This window comes from Nycticebus coucang, chromosome 8 (assembly GCF_027406575.1).
Source record: "Nycticebus coucang isolate mNycCou1 chromosome 8, mNycCou1.pri, whole genome shotgun sequence".
Taxonomy (NCBI): Eukaryota; Metazoa; Chordata; class Mammalia; order Primates; family Lorisidae; genus Nycticebus; species Nycticebus coucang.
In genome coordinates this window covers 95,583,480-95,606,973 of record NC_069787.1, presented here as the reverse complement: position 1 = coordinate 95,606,973, position 23,494 = coordinate 95,583,480, and the positions used below count along the sequence as shown (strand labels likewise).

The 23,494-nt window shown below is 51.8% G+C and overlaps 1 protein-coding gene across 8 annotated transcripts in view; it reads left to right on the top strand.

The window, feature by feature from the left end:
* Positions 1-23,494, top strand: part of CACNA2D2 (calcium voltage-gated channel auxiliary subunit alpha2delta 2) — a 139,742-nt gene that overhangs the window by 47,383 nt on the left and 68,865 nt on the right. For all 8 annotated transcript variants that reach the window (XM_053598433.1, XM_053598431.1, XM_053598432.1 and 5 more), the window contains exon 3: positions 18,162-18,278. In XM_053598433.1, the coding sequence (XP_053454408.1) occupies positions 18,162-18,278 (117 nt within the window). The remainder of the gene's footprint in view (positions 1-18,161; positions 18,279-23,494) is intronic.

Sequence of the window (23,494 nt, the reverse complement as noted above, 5' to 3'; positions counted from 1 at the left end):
CCTTCTCTGTCACCCCAAACCAGGGGTCCTCACTCCCGCATTAGGTCTGCCTCACAGCCTCTGCCTTAACTGTTCACTCTCCCTGCAGCACCTTTCCTTTGCACATCTGCCCCCCAAGACTTCCTTCACAGAGTCCATTTTCTCTCTCCAAACCAAGGTGAGCTCTCTCCTCTAACCTCCCGGAGCCTGCCATCTGCCCTTCTCTTGCTCTGCTAGGAATTATAGGAGTCATAGGGAGGATAGTCAAGAAGATTGAGGCAGACTAGGTTCAAATCCTGAATAGCCCCTTCCCTGTTCTGGGACCTCTGACCAGCTAGTTCCTCTCTAGAGTTCTGTTTTCTTCACCTGTGAAAGGAGCTAATCATCATACCTCCTTGAAAAGGGTGGGGCCTGAATGCAGGGTTTGGGGATTGAAGGGCAGCCCCTGTTTCAGGGTTCTCTTGAACCTCTATAGGCTGGCCTTGGTTTTGGCACTGGTCAAGTCATATAGAGCCTGGGTGGTCTGACAGTGCTCTGTCCTGTTCAGGAGATGTTTAGATGCACAGGGACCATAGCAGGGGGCATGCTGGAGACTGTAGTATGGGTTGCAGATGGAGAGGATGTGAGGACTTGGGAGGTGAGACAGAGGAGCTCTCCAGGGAGTTTGAGGAAGGCTCCCTGGAGGAATGGGGGTGGAAGGAGCAGAGAGGAAGTGTGGACAAAAGCTGAATAGAGAGAATGACTCTGGTATGCAGTGGGAAGGAGAGGGAGAGGCTGGTGTTAAGGTCAGTGATACAGAGACGGATGCATGGACTCTTTTGGATGCATACTCTTTGAGCATGACTCTCTTAGGTAATACTTTTGGGAAATAAACTCTGAGACACCAAGATTTGCACACATTGTCAAGTAAACAGGAAGCCCTAACTTTTAACAGGGATAAAGGGCTACTCCTGCAGGCTCAGACTTTAAGGGAGTCTGCAGTTGAGTGTAGTGACCCAGATGTTCCCATCCCACCACTCAGGGCCTCACTCCTTCCCAGTCAGGGTCCTGGCCTGGCCTCAGTATAACCAATCTGCTGGGATTGCAACTACAACACTCTCAGGATCTTTGACTCTTATAATTAAGTCCTGAGTCTGACCCTTAGCCCTCCTATTTCTGTCACATGCCAGAATTGTCTGCAGTCTGCCTGCCTCTATGGTGCCAGCACCAGTGCTTACTTTAGGGTCGGCTTTCCGGGACTGTTCCAGCCCTGGCTATGATAGGGTCCGTTCCCTGGAGTCATACTCTGAGATAGATGCTATGTGAAGGTGTTTACTGGGAGTACCCTCAGGAAACATACCTGTGAGGGGCAAAGGAAGCAGGGCTAGGCAGCAGGAGAAGTTTAGCTATGATGCAGTTGCATCAGAAGCCTGAGCCAATTCACAGAGAGCCCTAGAGCTGGGTTGGTCCCAGAGTTGTCCCCAGTCGAGCCCAGGGAACGAGGCCTTTGCACACCCCCATCCCACCTAGGTGTCTACCATAGTAGAATGGAACAGTGCCCTTCTGCCCAACGCATAGCCTGGGGAGGGCCTCAGATAAGAGCAGTCAGCAGGCAGCACTCTTTCCCTCTGGAGGACTGAGAACCTTTTCCTAAAGTGGGAATCTGGGTGATGCATCACAGCATCCACATTGTGGTGCCATGCAACAGATTCAGGTTCTGGTTGTGTAAGACCTTGGGCAGCCCAAGTTTGAAGACATGGGAGACATGGCCTAAGTCTGTACTATGATAAAACCCCATCAAAGTTGTCTAAGAGCTTGACCAAGAGTCAGGGATAAAAATAGTGTTTCATGTGAAGGGGCAAGCAGAAGGTGTCTGCTCACCCTGCTCAGCAGGTTACAAGTTAGTGACAGACAGAGGCAGACTAAGTTTGGTGCCCTGAGTTCCAGGATTACCCAGTGGTGTTTGTTTAACAAGTGACCAAAGAGTGGTGATCCATGAGGTAGCCTGGGGATGTTGGAAATAGCCTGTGGTGAGGGGATAAAAGTGATGAAAGGGGCAAACAGGGTGGTTGTCTGTGGCAGGGCACTGTGGGCTATCAGACGGTGAACATGAAGCCCTTGTAGAGGCCATGGGCTAGTCAATTTTGTTGAGCCTCTAAAGGTGGTTCTGGACAGATCACAAATGACTCCTCATTTCTGAGGGCCCTGTATAGACAGGGAGATGGCTCAGAAGTGTGTCCTATGCCCAGGACTAGCACAGGGTAGGAGACCCTGGGTCACATTAGCCAAGACTACCCATGATGTCAACCTGCGTGGCTCATGTGGTGGGTGGGAACATCAGCCAGTGTCTCGTGGGTGTGGCTGTAGGCAGGGAGGAGATGGTATACTGAGGGGAAGGGAGACTCAGAGATGGGCATATGCGTGGCAAGCATACCTTTTAAAAATGATCATCAGCCTCAGTGTTCCAACAGACTCTTTCTCTTCGTAAAAGCCTTTTCTTTTGCAAAATAAAAGAAGATTGGAGGCAAGTACAATATTTGGCTGTGGCGGCTGCTAATTTGGCACTAATGTTACCGCCGCCTTTCTCTTCCCTGATGCCAACTGCTCCTATCCTGGCTCTGGGTGGGGGAGAGCAGGGTGATGGGGGTGCAGGGCGGGCTCCCTGAGCCTCTTAAGATTCGAGATTCATTTCCTTAAACACACATTGTCTCACTCCAATTTCACGTCCGAGCAGTTCTGGCAAGGAATTAGCAGCCCCTGGGAGAGAGCGGGCGGGTTCTGTTTACACGAGTGGCAGTGGGCGGGGGTAGTGTGCAGGCAGAGGCTTGGGCTGTTTGCAGAGGAAGCCTATGGAGGACCTGGGTCAGGAGCTGTGTGCCTGGCTAGATAGCCTTAAAAGGAGTTTAGCTGATCTTCTGTCAAAAGAATGTGTAAATCCTGCCCCAGTTTTGATGCACCTCAGTGCATGGAAGAGGGGGCTATATAATGATTTGTGGGGTAGCAAATTGAGGATATTGACCTCTTAGGCCAGAAATAACCACTGGCCCAACTACCCACCTGAGGGGATTGCTTGAGACCAGGGAGTCAACTTCTCCTTGATCCCCTTCCGTGCTAGGGAGCTTACTAACTCTGGAGGCTACTGTTTGCCTTGAGTCAGGCCCCCCTAGACACCTCGAATGTGGGGTCTCACCTCCACCTGTCTCTTCCCAAGTCTCCTCTACAACCCTGGGAGCTTGGGTGGCTACAGCCCTGTCGCTGTGTGGGAGAAGCAACTCCACCCCTTGGGTGGTACCCTAGGACCCAGCCTTAGCTTCTTCCCCCTCCTGGTCAGTTGCTGGTGTCCAGGCTGGACACCACTGTGCAGAGTGGTGGTCAGTCCTCAGGCCCCAGCCTCCGACCCAAGGCCACTTTCTATGCAGTGGGAGATGTTCTGAAAGAAGAGTCTGAGGAGGGCCTGCTTTAACTTTCTCTCTAATGGTGTCTTCAGACTCATGACAGCAGCTCAGGAGAGTTGGGCCTTCCTGGGTGGGCTTGTTTTTGGTTGTCCTCTGAGACCAAATCCTTCTATGGCCTTTCTCCCCACTCCCTTCCCATAATCCTAGTCACCACCCCTGAGGAGGTTCAGGCAGGGCTGGGCACCCCATAGAGGTGGAGGAAGGGCTGAGCCTAAGGAGCATTGTTGGGGAGGGGGCCCATCCCCGGCTCTCCTGGGCAACTGCTCATTCATTACCTCTCAGAGGGGAGACCTGCTAATTTGTCAGCCCATTAGCTGGGCAGGAGCAGCATATGGACCTGATTCCTGCTGCCCTCTTCCTACCCACCTCAGATAGCATCAAATGAGCTCACTGTGTAGTAGTCATAGGCTTGAATCAGGGGACTGGGTTGCAGGCATCATCTTGCCCTAAGGCTGAGCCCCTTGGTGAGGCAGCCAGGGATTTATCACTCTTTTGGCTTCAGCAAATCTACCTTTGGAGTTAAGTGATAGAGCCTCTCTAAGCCACAGGCTAGGAAGGGCCTTTTTAGGAAACTGGGCTTTATTTTTAGTGTTCAGAGAAAGATAATTTTTTCTCACCCACCATCAACAGGGAGATCAGTCCTATCATTATGTTTCTAGATCCTCTTGTCTGTGGGGTAGGGGTTGGAGCAGGAGTGATTGTCTTGTCTGACAATCACTACCCCCAGGAGGGAGTTTGTGCCCTTGGGCTCTCTCTTTTGCAGCTGGGCTTCATCAGTGGGGAGTTATCATTAACTATGGGATCAATGGCGGGCCTGGGTCTGGATGTGTGATGAATGCTGGGCTCTGGAGCTGGATGTGTGACTAGTGCTGGGCTCTAGCCCCTCTGAGATGGGAGGCAAAAAGGCAGGGGACTAGGTCTGCTTGTGGATACTCTAGGTCTGTGTACAAAGATGTTCCCTGAGACCTACTGTGTGCTGTACTTGAGCAGAGGGATACAGGGGAGTCAAGAAAAGATGGACCCCAACTTGTTCTTTAGGAAGCTTCCTCCCACATGGACATAAATACACCAGGATACATATGTATCTGGACACACATGCACTGGGATATATGAGTACTCAGGGACACACACTGAAACATGCGCTTGGGCATGCATTGCCCATGGGGACACCATTATCCTTCCCATAGGCATGCAGTAAACATTTGTGTACACACCGCCATATACCACATGTGCATGCCTCCCTACATACACGTACAGACACAGGCACACACATTGCCTCCTACATCATCTTGATTTATGGCAGAACATAAATTTGCAGTTCAGCAACCCTACACCTGCCAGCGCCATAAACTCAAAAAGCCTGAGTTTCGCTGTCTGTTGGTTGGCTCCACAAAGCATGGTACCCTATAGGAGGGGGTTTCCCAGCCTGCTTTGCAGGGTAGAGTATACCTATAGGTTCTCAGAGAGTTCACATAGGCAGTCCATCCCTGAGGCCCCAGTGGTGTTGGGAGGGGAGGGGCAAGCTACTTCTTGATCCCTTTCTGTGCTAGGGAGCTTACTAACTCTAGAGGCTACTGTTTGCCTTGAGTCAGGCCCGTGCTATTGGTCACCTTCCCCCAGCAGCTCTCTTCACAGGCCTTCCTTAACCTCCACCTTTGCTTGTTGTTCTACTGCTGCGGGGAGGGGCACTCTCTTTTGGCCCTAACTGGCAGAGAGGCCTATGCAGGGACTGTACAGCCTAGCCTGTGCCAAGAAGGGCCTTATGGTCACCACCTTGAGGCCTCAGCCTGTGGCATCTCCAGCACTCCCCAGGGGCCCTAGGATGGGAGAAGGTAACAGCAACCGAGAGGGTTCCAGGGTCTGGGAGAGGCAAGTTATATACATGGGGAGAACAGGGCATCCTAGAGGCCATCCTGAAGACATAGCATTGGTCTGGTTCTTAACTTGATTCTGGGGCCTAAAAGAGGGGCTTTCTGGCTTAAACCCTTGAGCCATGTTCCAGTGGGGATTTGGCAAGGCAGGGTCCTCAAGTAGAGCTCAGAGTTCTCAAAACTCCATGGTGGCTGGGGCAGGGGAGAGGCCTGGGGCATGGAGTTCTGGGCAAGCAGGCAAGGAGACTGCCCAGCCCAGGGTATAGGCAGGAAACCTGGGGGGCTAGTCAAGGAGCAATGACTGAGCAGGACTGAGCCAGGCCTCTTGCCCAGGTCATGCCCTGCAGTCCCAAGGAGAGTGGCCAGCTGGGATCTATCCCCATGAGCCTTCCCCAGCATCCCTGAATGACCTGGGCCCACAGACCCTGCTTGTGGGAACTGCTGAGTGAGCCTCTTTGAAGGGTGTACCAGCAAGCCCAGTGGTATGAGTGAAGGTCAGGTAGGGAGGAACATAGCCTTCCAGTTCTCCTCTCTCTGCTAAGGAAGAAGTAGGGCCACCTTACATAATCAGGGCAATTTGTTCCACTTTTGTCCTCCTGGCGTCATTGCCCTCACTGCCTCCTTGCTCAGGGAGCCCTTGACAGTTAGAAACTCAGGCTTCCCTCCTTCCTATTGGAGGTTACTGAGCAGAGGACGTGGGAGCCCAGGGCACCATTGCCACTAAGACCTAATGGGCACTTAGGCCACAGAAAGTGGGATGGGGGGACCCAGGCTTATAGCCCCAGCCTGGCAGACAACCCTATAGGTTCTCAGAGAGTTCACATAGGCAGTCCATCCCTGAGGCCCCAGTGGTGTTGGGAGGGGAGGGGCAAGCTATCTCTTGATCCCCTTCTGTGCTAGGGAGCTTACTAACTCTGGAGGCTACTGTTTGCCTTGAGTCAGGCCCATGCTATTGGTCACCTTCCCCCAGCAGCTCTCTTCTCAGGCCTTCCTTAACCTCCACCTTTGCTTGTTGTTCTACTGCTGGGGGTGGAGGGGCACTCTCTTTTGGCCCATCCACTCACACCTTCCTTTGGACTCTCCTCCCTGACTTTCCTAGCACAGAAGGAGGTGCCAGGAGCTGCATCCTGGGTCTTCCTGAAGATGCCCTTGCTGCTCAGCCCACCCTCTTGGGCCTCAGTTTATCCATCTGTAGCATAAAGTCCTGAACTTACAGGCTTGCAAGACCAGGATGGTTTTCTGCAGATAGAAGCTTGCCCTTGAGGGGCAAGTGTGAGCCTGAGGAGGGTCACAGGATCCCATAGCTGCAGACCAGTGAGATGGAGATTAGGTCTAGAACAGGGTCTGTGTTCATTGCACGCTTAGTCTGTATAGTCACTGAATCCCAGATCTGCCAATTATTCTCTGTGTCTCACTTGCCTCATGTGTGAAATGGGGATGACTGGGGCTTAAGAGGATTTGATGCAATGGATAGCCAGTGCGCAGGGCTGCTTCAGCTCCACCAGTATTGACAGCTATTCCCACAGTAATCATCACCTCATCCAATGACCCCCCAAAGCTGGATAGCAATGAGAAGGCCCATCTGGAGTGGGGGGCCTACATGCAGTGTCTGCTTCACCCGAGCACAGTACACTTAACTTAGAAGTTCATGACTGTTTAGGCTAAGGGTCCTTGCAGTGTTTGCCAGTGTGGCCAGACCATCAATCCTGTTTGCACAATTCGTTTGCATGGCAAACATTGTGCACAGACGCAGGGAAGGTAAACGCTGGCCTCTGTTGCCACTAGGGTTTTGCATTCATGGAGAGAACCTGGAGCTTGGCATCCCAGAGATTGTCCCTCTCCCTCTACAGTGAAATAAGAGGAAGCTGAGGTGCAGAAAGGGACCAACACCTGCTCAGGAGCATTTATCTGGACTGCGTCCAGAGATCAATGCCCCCTAGCTCTGGGAAAGCCTTGCGTAATGACCACCCTGCATTTTTCAAGTCCAGAGCTTTCCTATGAGAGGCTGTGAGTGCTGGGAAAGCTAGGTCCCCTTGGGAGTGTGTCCCCAGTGTGAATGTGTCCTCAGTACATGCATATCCCTAATGTGTACTTGGCCTTCATCAAATCTTTGGCATATCAAAGCCCCCATGTCTTGGTACTGTTTATTTATTTATGTTTCTGACTTGTTTTACAGAAGATTTAAGGGCATTTAAAAGAATACTCTTAAAAGAAGGGTCTATATATTGGAAGTAGGAGGAAAAGGAAAAAGAAAAACTAGGGGAGGGAGTAAGATGGCATCAAGAGGTGCTGACAGAGGTGAACAAGATGGCCCAGGAGTGATGTGCTGCCTTGTATACTTGCTGGCATGTGCACTGTGGACAGCTTCAGCCTGGCTCTGGTGCCCACTGCCTTATCAGTGCCTGACATTCTGGCCTTGGGATTGGCCTGAATCAAGGACTGCAGAAGGGGATTCTAACCAGGTTCTCCTGGGATCCTGGCTCAGAGGCCATTGGTGGTCAGGCCATGCCCTTGCCCTCACAAGACCCAGCGTCGATGCTATTAGGATCCTCTTCAGTGATTTGTACAGCAGGGAGATTTAGGGCCATGACCTTCAAGTAGCCCCAACCCCTTAAGGCCAGCAAAGTTCCATTGTTTAAAACATTGCCCATGGTCACAGACCACCTTTTGAAGTATGGTTGGAGACACATAGAGCCTTACCCAGGCTTCGGGCTGCCAGGCATCCAATGACAGTGAGCAGGGCCTTCCAGATTATGGTGCTTTTTTTATAAGCCTAAGTGTGAGTTACGAGTAGGATCTGCAAGTGGCTTCCTGAGTTCTGGGTGTGAATGCAGTTAGGTTGATATGGGTGACCTTGTGTGCAAGGTCAAGTTCATGCACCTGCAACTGCATCTGTGCACTGTTATAGGATAGGTTCTTAGAATGACCTTCTGCCAAAGGGGGCCCTTGATACCACGGGAGGCCATAGCTACCTTCTGGGCTTATCTCCATCTCTGCCTTTATCCCTTATACCCTTATACCTGCCATGCCAACAGCTTGTGTTTTCACAAGACCAGCCTGCCCTAAGGACCTTAGCAGCACTTTTCATTGTGATCAGGGATGTCATTTGTGCTGTCATTGTTTGATGACATCTTCAGCAGCAAAGGCCAGAGCTTCCAGCCTATGAAGTTGGGAAAGCTGGTCCCTGTAGGACAGAGTGGGGTCGGGAAGGCACTCAAGGTTTCAGGAATAATCTCAGAAGGAGGCCTTCTGAGAAGCCATGAGCACTCCACATTCAACCTTCCATCTTCAAGAAATGCCAGAACAACCTCATTGAGGTCACTCAGGGGTGTGCAGACTATGAAGATGAAGGCTAGCCAGTTGCTGAGCACCTCCCATGTGCCCTTGTCACAGGTCATGGATGGGGGTGGATAAAGAAAAAACAGTCCCCCCCCAACCTAGGAAGACTGGAGACTTTGGAACAAGATCTGTTTCTGGCCACTCTAGAGTCCCTAGGAGAACTGTTCCAGCCCCCAAAGAGGGTTGTCCAGCCTGGCTGGAATGAGGTGATACATATAGAAGCAGCAAATTTTGTCCTTTGCTCCCTGCCTCAATTCTATCTCATGAGGGTTTCTTACGGAACTGAATTTATGCCAGCTCTGGGCTACAAGGAGCAGTCACCTTAGATGAGACCTCCATAACTAATTGGAGCTATGACATTATTCAGAGTCCTTCCTGACCCACTGAGGGTCCATGGGAGCCCCTGCCCACCCTGGCTCCCAGAGCCCTTTGTGTTTGAGTCCTGAGAGGCAAGAAGAGAGGGCCTGTTTTACAGATCAGAAGATAGAGGCACAGAGGGTGGAGAGGTTGGAAAGGTCAGACAGCAAGGCAATGACCAGGCCTGGGAGGGGTCTGTTTTTTCCCAGGCAAGCTGGGTACAGGTTGCTTGAGGTGGTGATGGGGGTAAAGAGCAAACCAATCTTGTCTGGGTGCAGAGAGCTGGAGGGGCACCTGAAATCTGAAATGCCCTGGATTGCAAGCACCTCCACTCAAACTGCCTCCAGGTCTGAGGTCAGGTTCTTTATTTCCCAGAGCCCCGTTGCTTCAGCTGCAGAGTGTGGATAATAACCATACCTGCCCTGTAGAATTATCATGACTACTCAGGGTCATGTGCTGAGCCCTGTCTGGCCACATACAGAGGGTCCTATCATCACTATCATCATCTCGAGATTGAGAGGCTGAGGAGTCCTGGGGGAAGGAAGACAGGGCGCCTGGGCGGGGAGGCAGCAGGAGAGAGCAGAGCCAGAGTAGGTGGCAAAGGGGCCCAGACGCCGACACAAACAATCTGCTTCCCATAAACATGGGCACCCGCACCAGCCGACGCCACCCGGCGACTTCTGTGAGTTTGGAAAGTGCGGGTATGTTTACTCACACTCCCCCGTACCAGCTGGTATGCTGGGCACAGCTTCCCTCCCAGCTGCCTCAACAGCCGGCAACTCCCAGATCAGGGAGGGGGTAGTAAGCAGGGCCCCCTGGATCTTGCCTGCAGTTTCATTCACCTCAGGCTCAAAGCCCCCCACCCTAATGCTCTCTCAGGCCAAATCAAGAAGACCCAGGGACCTGAGATGACTGGTGTCCATGTAACTGTGCTGTACCAGAGTTGTCTCCACTGTTCTCTAAGGCTATCTGGAGGCTGGAACATGTCCCTCTAGTGTGGTCTATGCTCCCCTTCCTCTGTATTCCAGCTGCCTTCTCAGCAAGTGCTTCCCCTTGGGTTGTGGTTAGCGTCCAGGTATCTCAGCACACCCAGAATGGATAGGTGTACATCATAGGTGGATACAGTTTCATGGTCTGTGCCCCATAGGCCCTGGGATGTGTAGGGCTCTTTGCCTCAGATTCTCTGGTCTGTGATCACCTTATCTGAGCACTGCTTAGCATCAGCACATGCAGGAGGTCACACATCATCTCCTTGAGGTCACGCATCATCACCACAAGGTCAGGGCAGGTTCTTGTCTGTGAAGAGGTCTCCATAGTTTTGTACCATCCACCCCATACTTGGTCCGAGTGTCTTGGATCAAAGAGTGGTAGAAGATTGGAAATAAGGGCTCAAGTAGGCTGCTCCAGAAGAGGGCTTCATAAGTAGACACCTTGGAGGTGGAACATGGATGGATTTGGCCCCACAGCTTTTGCCTTTGAGGTACACAGGAATTTGCCTCATCCTGACGTGGCAGGCAGGGTCACTGGAGTGTACCCCTTCCGAACCTCCATGCACTGGGCCATTTGGGATTGTCATCTCTGCGTTAGGGAGACCCACCTCCAGATCAGATTTCTGTCTCATCCCCTGCCTGTCCCCGAAACATGTCCTTGACCACCAAGGGCCAGAACTTAGGTTCTACAAGCTTCACATAGGCCCATAGCCATGGGAATGCTGTGGTCTAATGATGGCAGACTAGAGTCCAGCCACTGTTCTGGTTGACTGTAGTTGAATCCCTTCTCAACATTCCTGATGGCTGAGCTTGTATACTCCCTGTGACAGTGAGTTCACTTCTTATATAGGTGATGCTTCCAGGCTTCGGGATCCATGAGTATGAGAAAGTTCCTCCTGTTTCCCTAAGCTAGAATTTGCCTCTCTGTTCACAGGAGCCATCAGAAAAGACCTCTCATTTTTGGAGCTAGGTGGACACCATATCCCTCTAGGACTATTCCATAAGATACTGCCTTAACATTGGAGGTCTGACTCTAAGGCAGCCCTTCAGTAGATGGATAATCAGCATTGCCAGAGTTTTAAAGTTGATTTGAAAATTCATATTTGTTTCAAAAGAGTAAAGTGTGACCCCCAGGGACAGGACAAACCAAGCTCAGCAGTCCTCTGTGGTGGGTGGGGGCAGGCCTCACAGAAGTAGGATCTGCATAGGGCAAGCACAGGGAGGCGGATACAGGCTGGCCCCAGCTTGGCTGGGAGGATTTGGTTTATTGTTTTGTGTTGAGTTTTGTGTCTTTTGAAAAACAAGAGATTGAGCCTTTTTATGACATGGATTTTACAGCGTAACGAGGCAGCGTAATTTCCCATTCTCAGCAGCAAGTGCACTTTTTACACTAATTGCATAATTAGACATAATGTACTAATTGCAGTAATGGATGACAGTCAACTAAACTTTAACTTTAAAAACAGGGAGGCGTTGGTGGGGGTGGCGGCAGGGGCTTCATGTCCCTATGAGTGTTGTGAGGGAATCCTGCTGGCAAAAGCTCCTTGGAGCTGCCTTATAGGGCCACCAGGCTCTTCTCACCTCATGGTCAGGCAGGTAGTTGTCCTCCCTAGAGGCCCCCCTACCCTGCCACACTTGGGTATCTATCTCCCTTCCCCTCTCCCCCCTATAAGCCTCTCTACTGCCCCTGAGCTATCCGTTAACGTTCCCTCTTCCTAGCCTTGGTACTTGAGTCCCTTATTCCCCATCTGCCCACATTTGGCAAACTCCTGCCCAGCCTTTTGGACCCTGTTCAGATGTCCTTTCCCCTATGAAGTCATCTCCAGTCTTTTTCTTTTCCCCCCTCCCACCCCCACAAGCAGGCCAGCCCCACTCTCAAGTGTCTCCTGCATGTCTCCCTCTGCTGCCACCTGTCTGCCATTAGCAATTTGAATGGGCATCTGTCCCAAGGGGGCAGTGATGGGGTTTGGCCCATCTCTATTGCCCCAGGCTCAAGAAGGCCCCAATGACAGCCTATTGCCTAAATGTGGAGTGTCCAGTAGGAATGTAAAAAGGTAGGGGTGGGAGGAGAACAGTGCTATTAAGGGGCCACCAACCTAGGAAGGCCACTTCCTTGACCTGCTCCAGATGGCCAGGCCAGGAGCTCTCCCCCCTGCTCCTCCATGATAGCCTCGTACAGCTGCATAGTCTATGCAGGACCAGCTTGTAATGGCCTGATTACCTTGTCTGTGATCCCCTCTAGACAGAATATTCATCTCATCAATCCCTACCTGATGTGATAGGAAATTTTTGACAACTGGACAGCCACCGTCACAATATACAAACCCTGACTGTGACAAGATACCATATATATCTCACTAATAGTTGACCACCCCACCCTGGGATGGTGGCAGCATGGGCACAGCCAGGTGGGTACCTAACGTGGCAGCTGGGAAATGTCAGCAGCTGAGGAACCATGTGACTGAGTAGCACATTGCGTGCTTTAAGGGCTCCAGGGGCCCCTTGCCCTTCCTTACTGTAAGTCCTATACCAAGCAGTCGAGGAAAGGGCCCTACCACCTGCCTGGGGAGCTCTCAGTCACACACAGTCCTGTGCCTGGTGTATCTTTAGAGCAGCCAGGTTAGGGTTTTTGTGCCCCCACTATGGGGCAGCCCCTCAGTCCCATCAGGAACTGGAATATAGGGCTCAAGGCTGGTTGGGGAAAGGGAGAGCCAAGTACAGCCTGCCCTGGATCTATGCTAGGTGTTCTCAGTAAGGGAGGCCCCATGCTCTGGCTACCCTACCAGTCCTCCAGCCCTCATGGGGTATTAGCAGTATGTCAGTGTCCTCTGTTTTCCTCATGAAGGCAGGAGGCTGGGTAAGAAGCCTGGGAGTCAGGGTGATGCGGGACCCAGATTTGGCTTTGCCCTAACTGTCTAGGGTCCTTAAATTGGTCACGGTTAGTTCCATACTTCCCTATCTCCTTGCTGGCCCAGCTCAGGCTCCCTGAGCCAACATGAGCCCCCTAGCCACCTACTCAGGACTGCCTGGTATATACCCAGTGTGAGCGTAGCCGAATATGCAGCTGAACCCGACCTCCAGACCATATGACCTCTCCAGGTTGTTCCCTCCTCAGTGTGTGCTCATGTGGGTTGGGCCTGAGGAAGCCTGGCCTACCATCTCTAGACTGCTTGCTGACCTCCCCTTTAGAGACTGGATGGCATGAGGGACTGCACAGTTAAAACCCCACCTAGCTGCTCCTTGTGAAGGAAGAGACAGATACCAAGAGATGTGGCAAGAGCAACTGTAGAGCAGCTGATCACCCAGAGGTCATAACTTGAGGCGTGGCTCCCCCTACCCTTCCTATGCCCTGGGGAGCCAGGATGCTGGAGCACCTGGATGAGCCCAACCTGAGCCTTGACCTTTGAGGAGACAGCCAGCAGCAGGGCTGAGCCAGTATTACATCTTTCAGATTTAATTTTCCAGAGATTAGGGCCCATTCACTTTCACTGTGGAGAGGAGCCCTGTGTGTGTGCCTGATTTTACTCCCAGGGCTGGGTGGTTGGTTAATCATTAAGCTGGTCTGCCAGTCCTCTCTTTCTCTCTTCCAGAATGGCCCTCCTTCCTTTCAAGCCCATCAGCACCACAGGTCATCCCTTATGTCTCCTTTTCCAAAGGCCTCACCTTCAAGTAGGACTAAATGCAGGGAACAGAACTGCACAACAGTATGACCTAGAAGCAAGAACTTTGGATCAGACAAATCCAGTGACTTAACCTCTCTGGTCCTCAGTGTCCTGTCCACCAAATGAAGAAGATCAGAATGGACCCTGCCTGGAGGTCAACAGCCCTCTGTTGACTAACATTTCATGGCACACCAAGGCTATTCCTGCAGCCTCCTTGGTTTCTCCTCCGTCCTTCTCCTTCCTCTCTTTTTCTTTCTTTCCTCTTCTTTCCTCTCTCCTCCAACCTTTCCCCTCGCCCTGGGAAGGTTGGGTGCTGGCTCAGGTCTAGTCCCCACTTCTGCTGGCTTTGTGGGACATTGCAGAATGTCCTCTCACTGGGGACTATGCAGGTTACTGTATTAAGGCCTTTAGTCTCATGTGGTGGCTGTCTCTGTGTTCCAGGCATGTTAGGGCTGGAAGGTCAGCCCCCCTCTCAGGACAGTAGGGAGCTGTGGATAAGGCTGGCCCCTTTTGCTCCTGGCAGCATCCAGCTTCCTGTTCGAAGTCACCATTCATGCAAGGGTCCTCCAGGCTCACCTCCCATTTGTGTGAGGAGGGCATAGAGCCCCTGAGGAGGCTTCAGTCCCCCCACCCCCACCCCAGGCCCTGTGAGTACATAGGCCAGAGGCTGGCTGGATGCCCTCTTAACAAAAGCATGGCTATGGCTGAGAGAAGGCTGGGGTTGGAGCTAGCCCTAGGGGAGGGGAGTGGTGAAGGGACAGGTCTCCATAATTAGGGGGAGTGAGAGTGCCCTCAAGGGAGGAGGGCACCCCATGTGAGCAGTGGCCACATATACATGGTACAGAGTGAGAGGAACCAGAGACTCCTGGGAATGAGGAGCTCCAAACAGCCCCCTGAATTGTGCCTCCAGGCCTCAGCCACCCTGCTCTGCCATAGTACCTGCCCTCCCCACCACACCCACCTGATTTCAGTCTGCTGCCCTGTCCCACCCATCCTGGCACCCCTCTGTGGGCCAAAGCCACCGCCTCTCCCTCCTTGTCATGGCTGGTGTGGAGCTATAGCACCTTGGGGCCCCCATTGCATTCCTCAGTCCAGCTGCCCAGGCATAGGTGGGGCTGTGGTGCTGTGGGAGCTGCTGGCTTTTTCCAATTAACCCTCTAGGCCAAGGACATGCATGGCATGCGTCCTGCTGTGGTTGTTGAAGACCTTTCATGACTTCCCAGCTGGCCCTAGGGGCGAGGGGTAGAGGTTGGGGCTCAACCCCTATGCTCTGAGGTTGCCCTGAGCTCTCCTGGGCTCCCTGCAGGGTCTGCAAATGGAAAGCACCCCCCTGGACCACATCAATGTTTAGATGACCTATCTCCCACGGTGGGACCATCTGCTAGACTGTGTCATTTGGATCTTCCTGGGATTCAGGCCTCAACTCAAGGCCTACCCAGGAGACAGGGGCAACTATAGCAGGTCCAGGAGAATATTGAGGAGAGGATAGACACTAGGGACCCACTGTTTAGGGACTGTTTCAGCTCAAGGACTCATTTGGAATTGGGGAACCGGCTTGGCTGGCAGTTGACCAGCCCCTGTACTTCTGGGATTCTGCCACTATCTTCACCAGAAACCCCTTCCAGCCCATTCCACTCCTTGCTGTAGAGAGGATTGAGATAGATAGGGAAAGGTGGAGCAGATGCAGAGATAGAAGGAGCCAAGGTATGACAGTGGGAATCAGCATGGGTTGGGGACCCAGAGGCCTGCAGGCCCAAATGCTGGCACCAGCAACTAGCAAAAGGGGCCATAGTGGGCCCTCGGATAGAAGTGAAAACAGGAAGAAATCTTGATGGATGCTTTATAAGATTCCAAGAGCTCATACAGCTGCAGATGGATGTGGAGGAGTCAGACCTAGGCCGAGCTGGCCCCAGAGCTCTGCTCTTGGGCATGGAATTAGACGTATACATTTGCCGAGTATCCACTACACACAGACCCGATACTTGGACAGAGATAGAAGGAAGATGGCTATGGCTGTGCTATATTAGTGGGGTCTTAGTGTTTAGGCTCCCCCGTTATCACCTCCAGGGCTGAGGCTGAGACAGGGACATGGTGGCTAGGGAAGGGATTGCCCAAGCAGGCCTGGGAAGAGAGGGTAAGTTGGAGATGGGAAGACTCCAGGAGACCAAGGTTACCTGCTCAGGAATGGAAGCTAATGGCTTTGGACAGCACTAAGTGTATAGATCTAGCAGGGAGAAAATGGGGCAGGGAAGGGAATAGGATTCCTTGTGCAGAATTCTGGTGACCCATAACAATAGCAGTAGCAATAATAGTACAGGCTCCTTGAGGCCTAAGTTTTATTGTCCTTGGTCAGCCTGTGAAGTTGGGACTGCTGTTCTCTCATTTAATACATGGAATACTGAAATTTAGAGATGGGTGGTTTTTGACAGAGTCCTAGCTTCTAAGCCCTCAGTCCCCTATGGGGCATTGGGGTATGCCAACTAGAGACCCACTCGTGCAGCCCCTGAGCCCCAGCCCATTCATGTGACATGCCAAGCTGTACAGCCCCCTGGATTCCAAGGGAGAAGGACTCCTGGAAGAGTCCTTCTAGGAGAACCACTTGAGGCTACATGGCTATGGGAAGCCCAAACTGTGGCAGCACCTGGGGATGACCTTAACAAGACAGTCAGAGGTATGGGAACTTCATCCTAGGCCAGGGGAAGCCAGGCAGCTGTGCCCCACCTGCTGGTGCAAGCCACTGGGCAGAGGCTTCAGCCAGTGTAGCTGAGACCATGGCCACAACACATCCAGGGCAGAAGGCCAAGGCCTGGGAAAGGGTATGTTTTTAATGTCTCCAAACCTAGGAAGGGCGGATGAAGACTATGGGAGCTTGGCTTTGCCACACAGTCATACATCCATGACCTGTTCTCTCCTATTTCTGAACCTCAGTTTCCCCACTGGCACAGGGCTCCAGGCTGCCTGCATTTCCCCAGTGACCCCCAGGATTTGTCCCCTCTTCACCATCTGTCTCCATCACTGTCTTCTATCCAAGGATCTTTGTCCTGAGACAGGGCCCTTGGGGCCCAGGGGGCTCAGGGAACAGTCTGGCCTAGTGCCCATTTGTGGCCTCCATCCTTCCGGGCCATGCAGCCAAGTCTCGAATCTCGCCCCCTAATTGCCACTGCTCTGCGGGAAGGAGCAACTTCACTACAAATTATTTTGTTCTAAAAGAAGGACAAAAAGAAAAGAGAAGCGTGGAGGGATGGAGGGTGGAGGATGGCTGGAGGAGGAGAAGATTGCCTGAGCTGGTTTTGTGTAGTGCTTTAACCCTTAAGCTGCCAGACACTAAGTGGGCAGCAGGGCAGGGGCTCTGGCAGCACCTGGTTCCCCCTCATTTTCCTGTCAGACGACAGAGGCCTTATCTCCCCAACGTCTTGCTGTCACTCCACCGACCTTATCTCTCCCTGCCTGTCTGTCTTTCATCAGCTGCCTCTCCCACCTCCTTATCTCCCCTCATCACCTCCTCTCTGTCTCTCTGCATCCCTCTACTTCTGCTCAGCCCAGTGACAAGGCTCAGTCATAGCAGCTTATTCTATGACCTCTTGTGGCAAAGAAGCCTGTGTTTGGGGCACAGACTTCCTGGGGTCATCTGAATGGGCACATAGACTCAGTCAGGCTTGGAGACACAAGGGGTGTATGATGCCTGTGCACACACAAACAAAACCAAGGACCCAGCCATGAACAAAGACACTTGAAGAAATCTGCTCCTAAGACTAAAAGCCCCCAGGCTGCGTCTAGAGACACTAACCCCACCCCACCCCTAACACACCAGCACGTGTGCACAGATGGATGCGCTGAGGCATAACACACACAAGCTGTCAGATTTATGCTATCACATGTGCATGCAGAGGGATGAGCAGATTCATTCCCCTCACCTGCCCCTTCTTCCCTGGTCATTGCTCCCCGTATTCTGTGCTCTGAATGACAGAGGAGCCCTAGGAGCACCCAGAGCTTTTGCAAATTCCCTGGGGTAGCACTGTGAAAGGGATATGGATGCCTGAGCCTATATGGAGGGTGGCTGTGTATGTGTACAGGCATTACAGCATCTTTGTGTTGGGATGTTGGGATGGTGTGTGCTTATTGGCCCCATCTCCTGTGGATGCCCTGCCTTCTATCTCTTGTCCAGCCCACCCTCCCCCCCCTGCTGTTCACAATGGCTCAGCTAGTCAGAGGGTGCTGCTTATGACCCCTAAAAGGGGGACCCTGAGGCCCAGAGAAGGCAGTGGAAACTCCTTCCCACCAACTGCAACTACCAGCTACAGACCAGCCCAAACTGGGCCCTCATCCCAGGTGCAAACTGTGGAGCCCCTGACCTTGCCCTCCTCTGAGTCCATGAAGGCCTTAGACCTCCACACTCTCAGTGGCCAAAACCAGGTTCAAGGTGGAGTTGAAGATTCTGCTGAGGTGAGCTGTGCAGAAAAGGTATGCAGGGTCCATAGCTTGGGAATGTGAGACCACCTGGCCTCAACCCTGGTCTCTGCTTCCTTCCAGATCTATAAGGACAACCGGAACTTGTTTGAGGTACAGGAGAACGAGGCTCAGAAGTTGGTGGAGAAGGTGGCGGGGGACATCGAGAGTCTTCTGGACAGGAAGGTGCAAGCCTTGAAGGTAGGTATGTGTGGCAGGGAATATTAAGGGAGGGCCAAGATGGTGGAGTGAACCTGCATGGTGAAGGCAGTGCCCCAGCCCTTCATCATCATGTGACCTTCCTGAGTTCAAGCTAGGCTGTCATCAGCCGAGCTATGCCCACATGGAGTGTGGGCAGTGGTGTCAGGGGCAGGGTGGTTTTATCTGAGGTAGGCTGCATGACAGGTGACTCAAAGTCTTGGGGGCCCTTTGTGGGCATGAGGGTAGGACCCAAGCAGGCCCTAACCCTCCCTCCTTCTGGGCTTGGGGTCTTCTCATTCCTCTTGGTCCCCAAGTCTATCTGTGAGTGGTACCCTGGGCAAGCACCCAGCCAGGATAGTGACCTGTTGATGGTGGAATCTCTGTCTCTGAGGTGGACTGCAGACTGTGATGAGAAGTGAGTGTCAAGGGACCCTGGAAGACCAGGGTCACATAAGACTGGGGGCTGCTTTGGCCCAGCTCTGCCCATAACTTTGAACATTTCTCTGCTCCCATCTTGGCCTTGGTCTGCCCATCTATATGCAAAGAGGGTGTGCCTGTCAGCTCCCTGGCACTGTGGTTCTGTGGGGTGACAGGACCTGCTGGGTGGCCCTGACAAAGCAGGCAGACCCGAGGTACTCAGCCTATCCCAGGAAGAACAGGTGGGGAGGGGCCTGGGGGCTACAGAGTAATGAGTGAGAGGCATCTAGGCTGCTGGATAGAGGCATACCTGCAGCTGCCCCAGCCTGTGTCAAAGATAGATGAGTCTAATAAAAAGGAATGAAGTTGTGAGACATGCTACAACATAGATAAACCGGAAAACATTGTGCTAAATGGAAAAAGTCAGTTACAAAAGACTACATATTGTGTGATCTCATGTCTATGAAATGTCCAGATAGGCAAATCCATAGAAGTAGATTAGTGAAGGGTACATGTGAGCCTTGGCAAATGTGGAATGTAAATGTCTTGGCAAAGTAACTAGGAAAATGCCAGGAGGGCTATGTCAACTAATGAGATGAAAATGTATCAAATATTCTATGAAACATTCTATGATCATATTGATGTACACAGCTATGATTTAATAAAAAAAAAAAAAGAAAAGAAAAAAAAAGAAGTAGATTAGTGGTTGCCTGTGGCTAGCAGGGGAGCGGTAGGGAGGGCCTGCTAATAGGTTCAGGGGTTTCTTTTTGGAGTGAAGAAAATATTTTAAAATTAGATTGTGGTGATGATTATACAACTCAGATTATACTTAAAACCACTGAATTGTATACTTTATTTGGATGAATTTGCTGGTATGTGAATTATATCTCAATAAATCACTTTAAAAAATAATATGCAAATTGGGCATAGTGGCTAACACTTGTAATCCTAGCACTCTGGGAAGTTGAGGCAGGAGGATCACTTGAGCTCAGGAATTCGAGACCAGCCTGAGCAAGAGTAAGACCCTATCTCTACAAGAAAAAATTTTAAAAAGTCAGTAGGATATACCTGTAGCCCTGGCTACTCAGGAAGCTGAGTCAGGAAGATCACTTGAGTCCAGGAGTTGGCGGTTGCAATGAGCTATAACAGCACCAGTACACTCTAGCCTGGCAACAGAGTGAGAATCTGTCTCAAAAAAGGGAGAAAAAATAAATAATAGGCAAGTCCATACAAGCTATGCCTAAGCTTAGGCCAGGGGCCTGGCAACTAAGTCAGGGTGGCCACCCCAGCCCAGACCCCACCATATCCAAGCCCCAGAAGAGAACTATAGTCCCCCTTTTCAGGATTTGGGGCCTGCTGTCCCCCTAGGGGTCCTGTGCCTACCCCTGTGTGACCTGTAGTCATGGAATAAAGAGAGACTGCATGCTGGGGTGGGAATCTGGAGAAGATAGAATCTGAGGGTCTCCCACCCAGTGTGGACCCAAAGGACCCAAAGCAGGACCCAAAGGACCCAGCCTTGGCTGACCTTCAGGCTCTCCTGGTCATAGCTGGGGAGATGGTTGTAGGAATGAGCCATCCTGAGAAGGAGACAGAGCCAAGCCTCCAGTGGGAGCAGCAGCCCCAGTCCATATGCCCTACCCAGCTGACACATTGCACCCTACCTTCCTGCCTTTCCAGGAACTGGGCCTGGCCCAGATACCCTCCCTTCTTTTCTCTAGTTCTTGGTTTCATTGGCTCTCTTCCCCTCATTCTGGACCTCTCATTTGCACACTATTTTCTAGATTTGCTGCCCCTACCCAGTTTACAAAATGTAGGCTGCCCAGCCCAAAACTTGTATTGGAACCATCTGAGAAATGTAGGAAGGGACATCTTTCAGGCCTTTGGGACTGCCACTCCCCCAGGCCTCAGGATGGGCCATCTCAGTGGGGGTTGCTGAATGGTGGCAATGACAAGATACCCAGCAGCCTACTCACCGCAGGTGAAGCCTAGGACCCAGCCCTGCTCAGTCCCTTTGGGAACCATAGGGCTGCAGTCTCTCCCAAGCCCCTTTCCCATCCCTAAAGAAGCAAACAACCCTGATAGTTTGTGGGGAACTACTAAGGTCTGGGGTCCTAGTCCCAACCCTCTTCTTGCACCCACATGCTAGACTCTGCCCTGTGAGGCCGGACAGATGTCTGACTCCTTTCCACTGCACCTGCAGCCCAGCCATGGCTTGGTACACAATCAGCAGTAAATACAAATTATTTTCAATATATTTGGAAGAATAAATGGAAGAATGATGGGAAAAGGCACATACTGTGTGCTGGGTTTCTTACATGTCATTCTCACAGCAACCCTATGAAGGGGGCCCTGCTACCCCCATGTCACAAAGGGAGACACTGAGACTCAGAGATGCTATGCCTCAAGCCAGGGTGGCAGAGCCAGGATTTAAACCCGAAGAGCCTGTAGCCCCTTGACTCCCACATTATTCCTGAGGCGTGCACTGAGCCCCATTGCTTCTGGTCAGGGAACTCCTCCTGCTGCAGCGCCCCCTGGCTCTGGGCCCACAAGGTGGCTCTGGCCATCTCCCTAGAGTAGGGGGAGGACCACTCTCCCTCTCCTTGGTCCTAGTTGTTTAAGATGAGCTTTGGTCTTAATTATGTTTTAAATTTGCTTTTAATCAAGTTCTGGCCCCTTTCTCCTTTTTCACATTTGTTTGTAGCCTAAACACATATGGAGGGAGGGGTGTTCAGGGGATGGACCCCCTGCTCCCCACTGCATTGTTCCTCTCTTTCTGGACCCCATCCAGTAATCCAATTTAAAACCCTTGCTCTGGTCTGGAATTTTAATTTGGGGCTTGCAAAGAGGGAGCTGAGCAACACAGAATAGAAATTCATTGTCTCATCTAATCAGGGACAATCAGATGTTTATAACGAGTTTCTCCAAGCTGCAAATAGTGGTTTCTGGGGCCAAGAGTCAGGCAGCAGCAGGCCAGGTCGGGGGCTTTGCAGCACAGGCAACCAAAGTCTTCAAGTCCAGAAAATGTTCTGGGCCCTCAGCTTTGGCAACATGGAGGGGAGCCTGCCTTGGAACTTCAGCTACTCAGGGAGATGGGGCCTCTGAACCAGGGCCTGCTCTCTTAGGATTTGGAATCCCAGGAGGGACAAGGAAGTACCCAAGTTTTTACAGTGCACTGAAGGCAGAGTTGGATTCAAATCAGTTGAACTCTCCTGTCCGCCTAGCTTGGGCCTTGGCACATGGGCTCTCTCTCAAAAAGATCATCTCTTCATTGTTATACTCCTATTCCAACTATTCACCAGTGTTTGCCAGTACCTTGTGTGCTAGGCCTTGTGCTGGTGCTGGGAGCACAACGGGGAAGGACAGGCCCTGTTCCTGCCCTCATGGAACTCTCAGCCTGGTCCTATCCCAGGCCTTAGTTCCTTCCTCTGCAAAATAAGGACATTAGCATGCTCCTGCCCAGTACCTTTTGTTTTGTAGCTCCAAGGGTTATCATTCCTTTTTTTTTGAGACAGAGTCATATTATATCACCCTCAGTAGAGTGCTGTGGCATCACAGCTCACAGCAACCTCAAACTCTTGGCTTAAGAGTTTGCCTCAGCCTCCTGGCTATTTTTTGATTGGGATTGTCATTATTGTTTAGCAGGCCCGGGCCAGGCTCGAACCCGCCAGCCTCAGTGTATGTGGCTGGCACCCTATTCACTGAGCTACAAGCGCTGAGCCAGGGTTATCATTTTTAAAGGCCACAGTGTGGACAGTATCCTTGAAGGTGTTGCCACCTGCTGCTCCATCCCTGGCACCTCTGCTGTGTGATGAAAGAGGCCATGGAAGGAAGTACTGCCCTAGATAAGGTGACCCCATTGGTGAAAATTCCAGCCTTCTCTCAGGGACATGGGCTTTGGTTCCTGTACACTTGGTTCCTGAAGAGTGGGAAGCCTAGGGCTAAGGCAGCCAGACCAGAGCTAGTTCTTGAAGGTTATCAGCGTGGCTGCTGGAAGCCTACTCTCAGTGAGAACCCTGGCTAAGATCCAGAACCTGGAGACCTCAGCCCTAGGCTTAAGCTCGGTCCCTCCTACCATGTTTATGCTCCCTGTACTCAGATCCCTCCTATTGTCCTAGGGCTGAGACCTTTTCCGATGTTGAGCCTTTTGTACGTTTGTCTTAATGCAGTGTTTTAAAACACTGGCTCTGGCTGCACATTGGAAATACCTCAGGGGCTTTTAAAATAAGCCCCCATCTCAGATCAAGTACATCACATTCTCCAGGGGGGCAAGGGTTCAGCACTTTTTCCCTAAAATGGTAAAAATTATTCCTTCCCATGATTACAAGCCACTGGGTTCCCACCAAGTGCCAGACATACAATGAGCCTGAACACTCTGTACTGTTCCAAATCCTCACCACAAGTCACTGGGTTACTTCTTTTATCCTTGAAACTGAACCTCAGAGAGGTGATTTAAGTCACTTGCCCTGGGTCTCACAGCAAAACTCTACACAGAGCCATAAACTGCCCCCCAACAGTGCCATCCTGTCTGCTATCATTAGTGGGATTTGCTGTCCTCAGGGAAACTGGACTGAGAGAAGAGCAAATGGGGCACTGGTCTGCCCTGACAGGGGCTGGCCCCATGCTGACCTAGTGATCTTGGGTAAGTCTCCTCCTTCTTTGAACAATAAAGACAAGACACTGCGCACTCCCACCCCCATGAGGCTCAGATGAATGGGATAGTGGGAGATGCAGCTTTGGTCTTGTTTATGGGGGCTCCATGGGCAGCATTCCCACCATCAGTGGCCTCTCTGGGGAGTGCT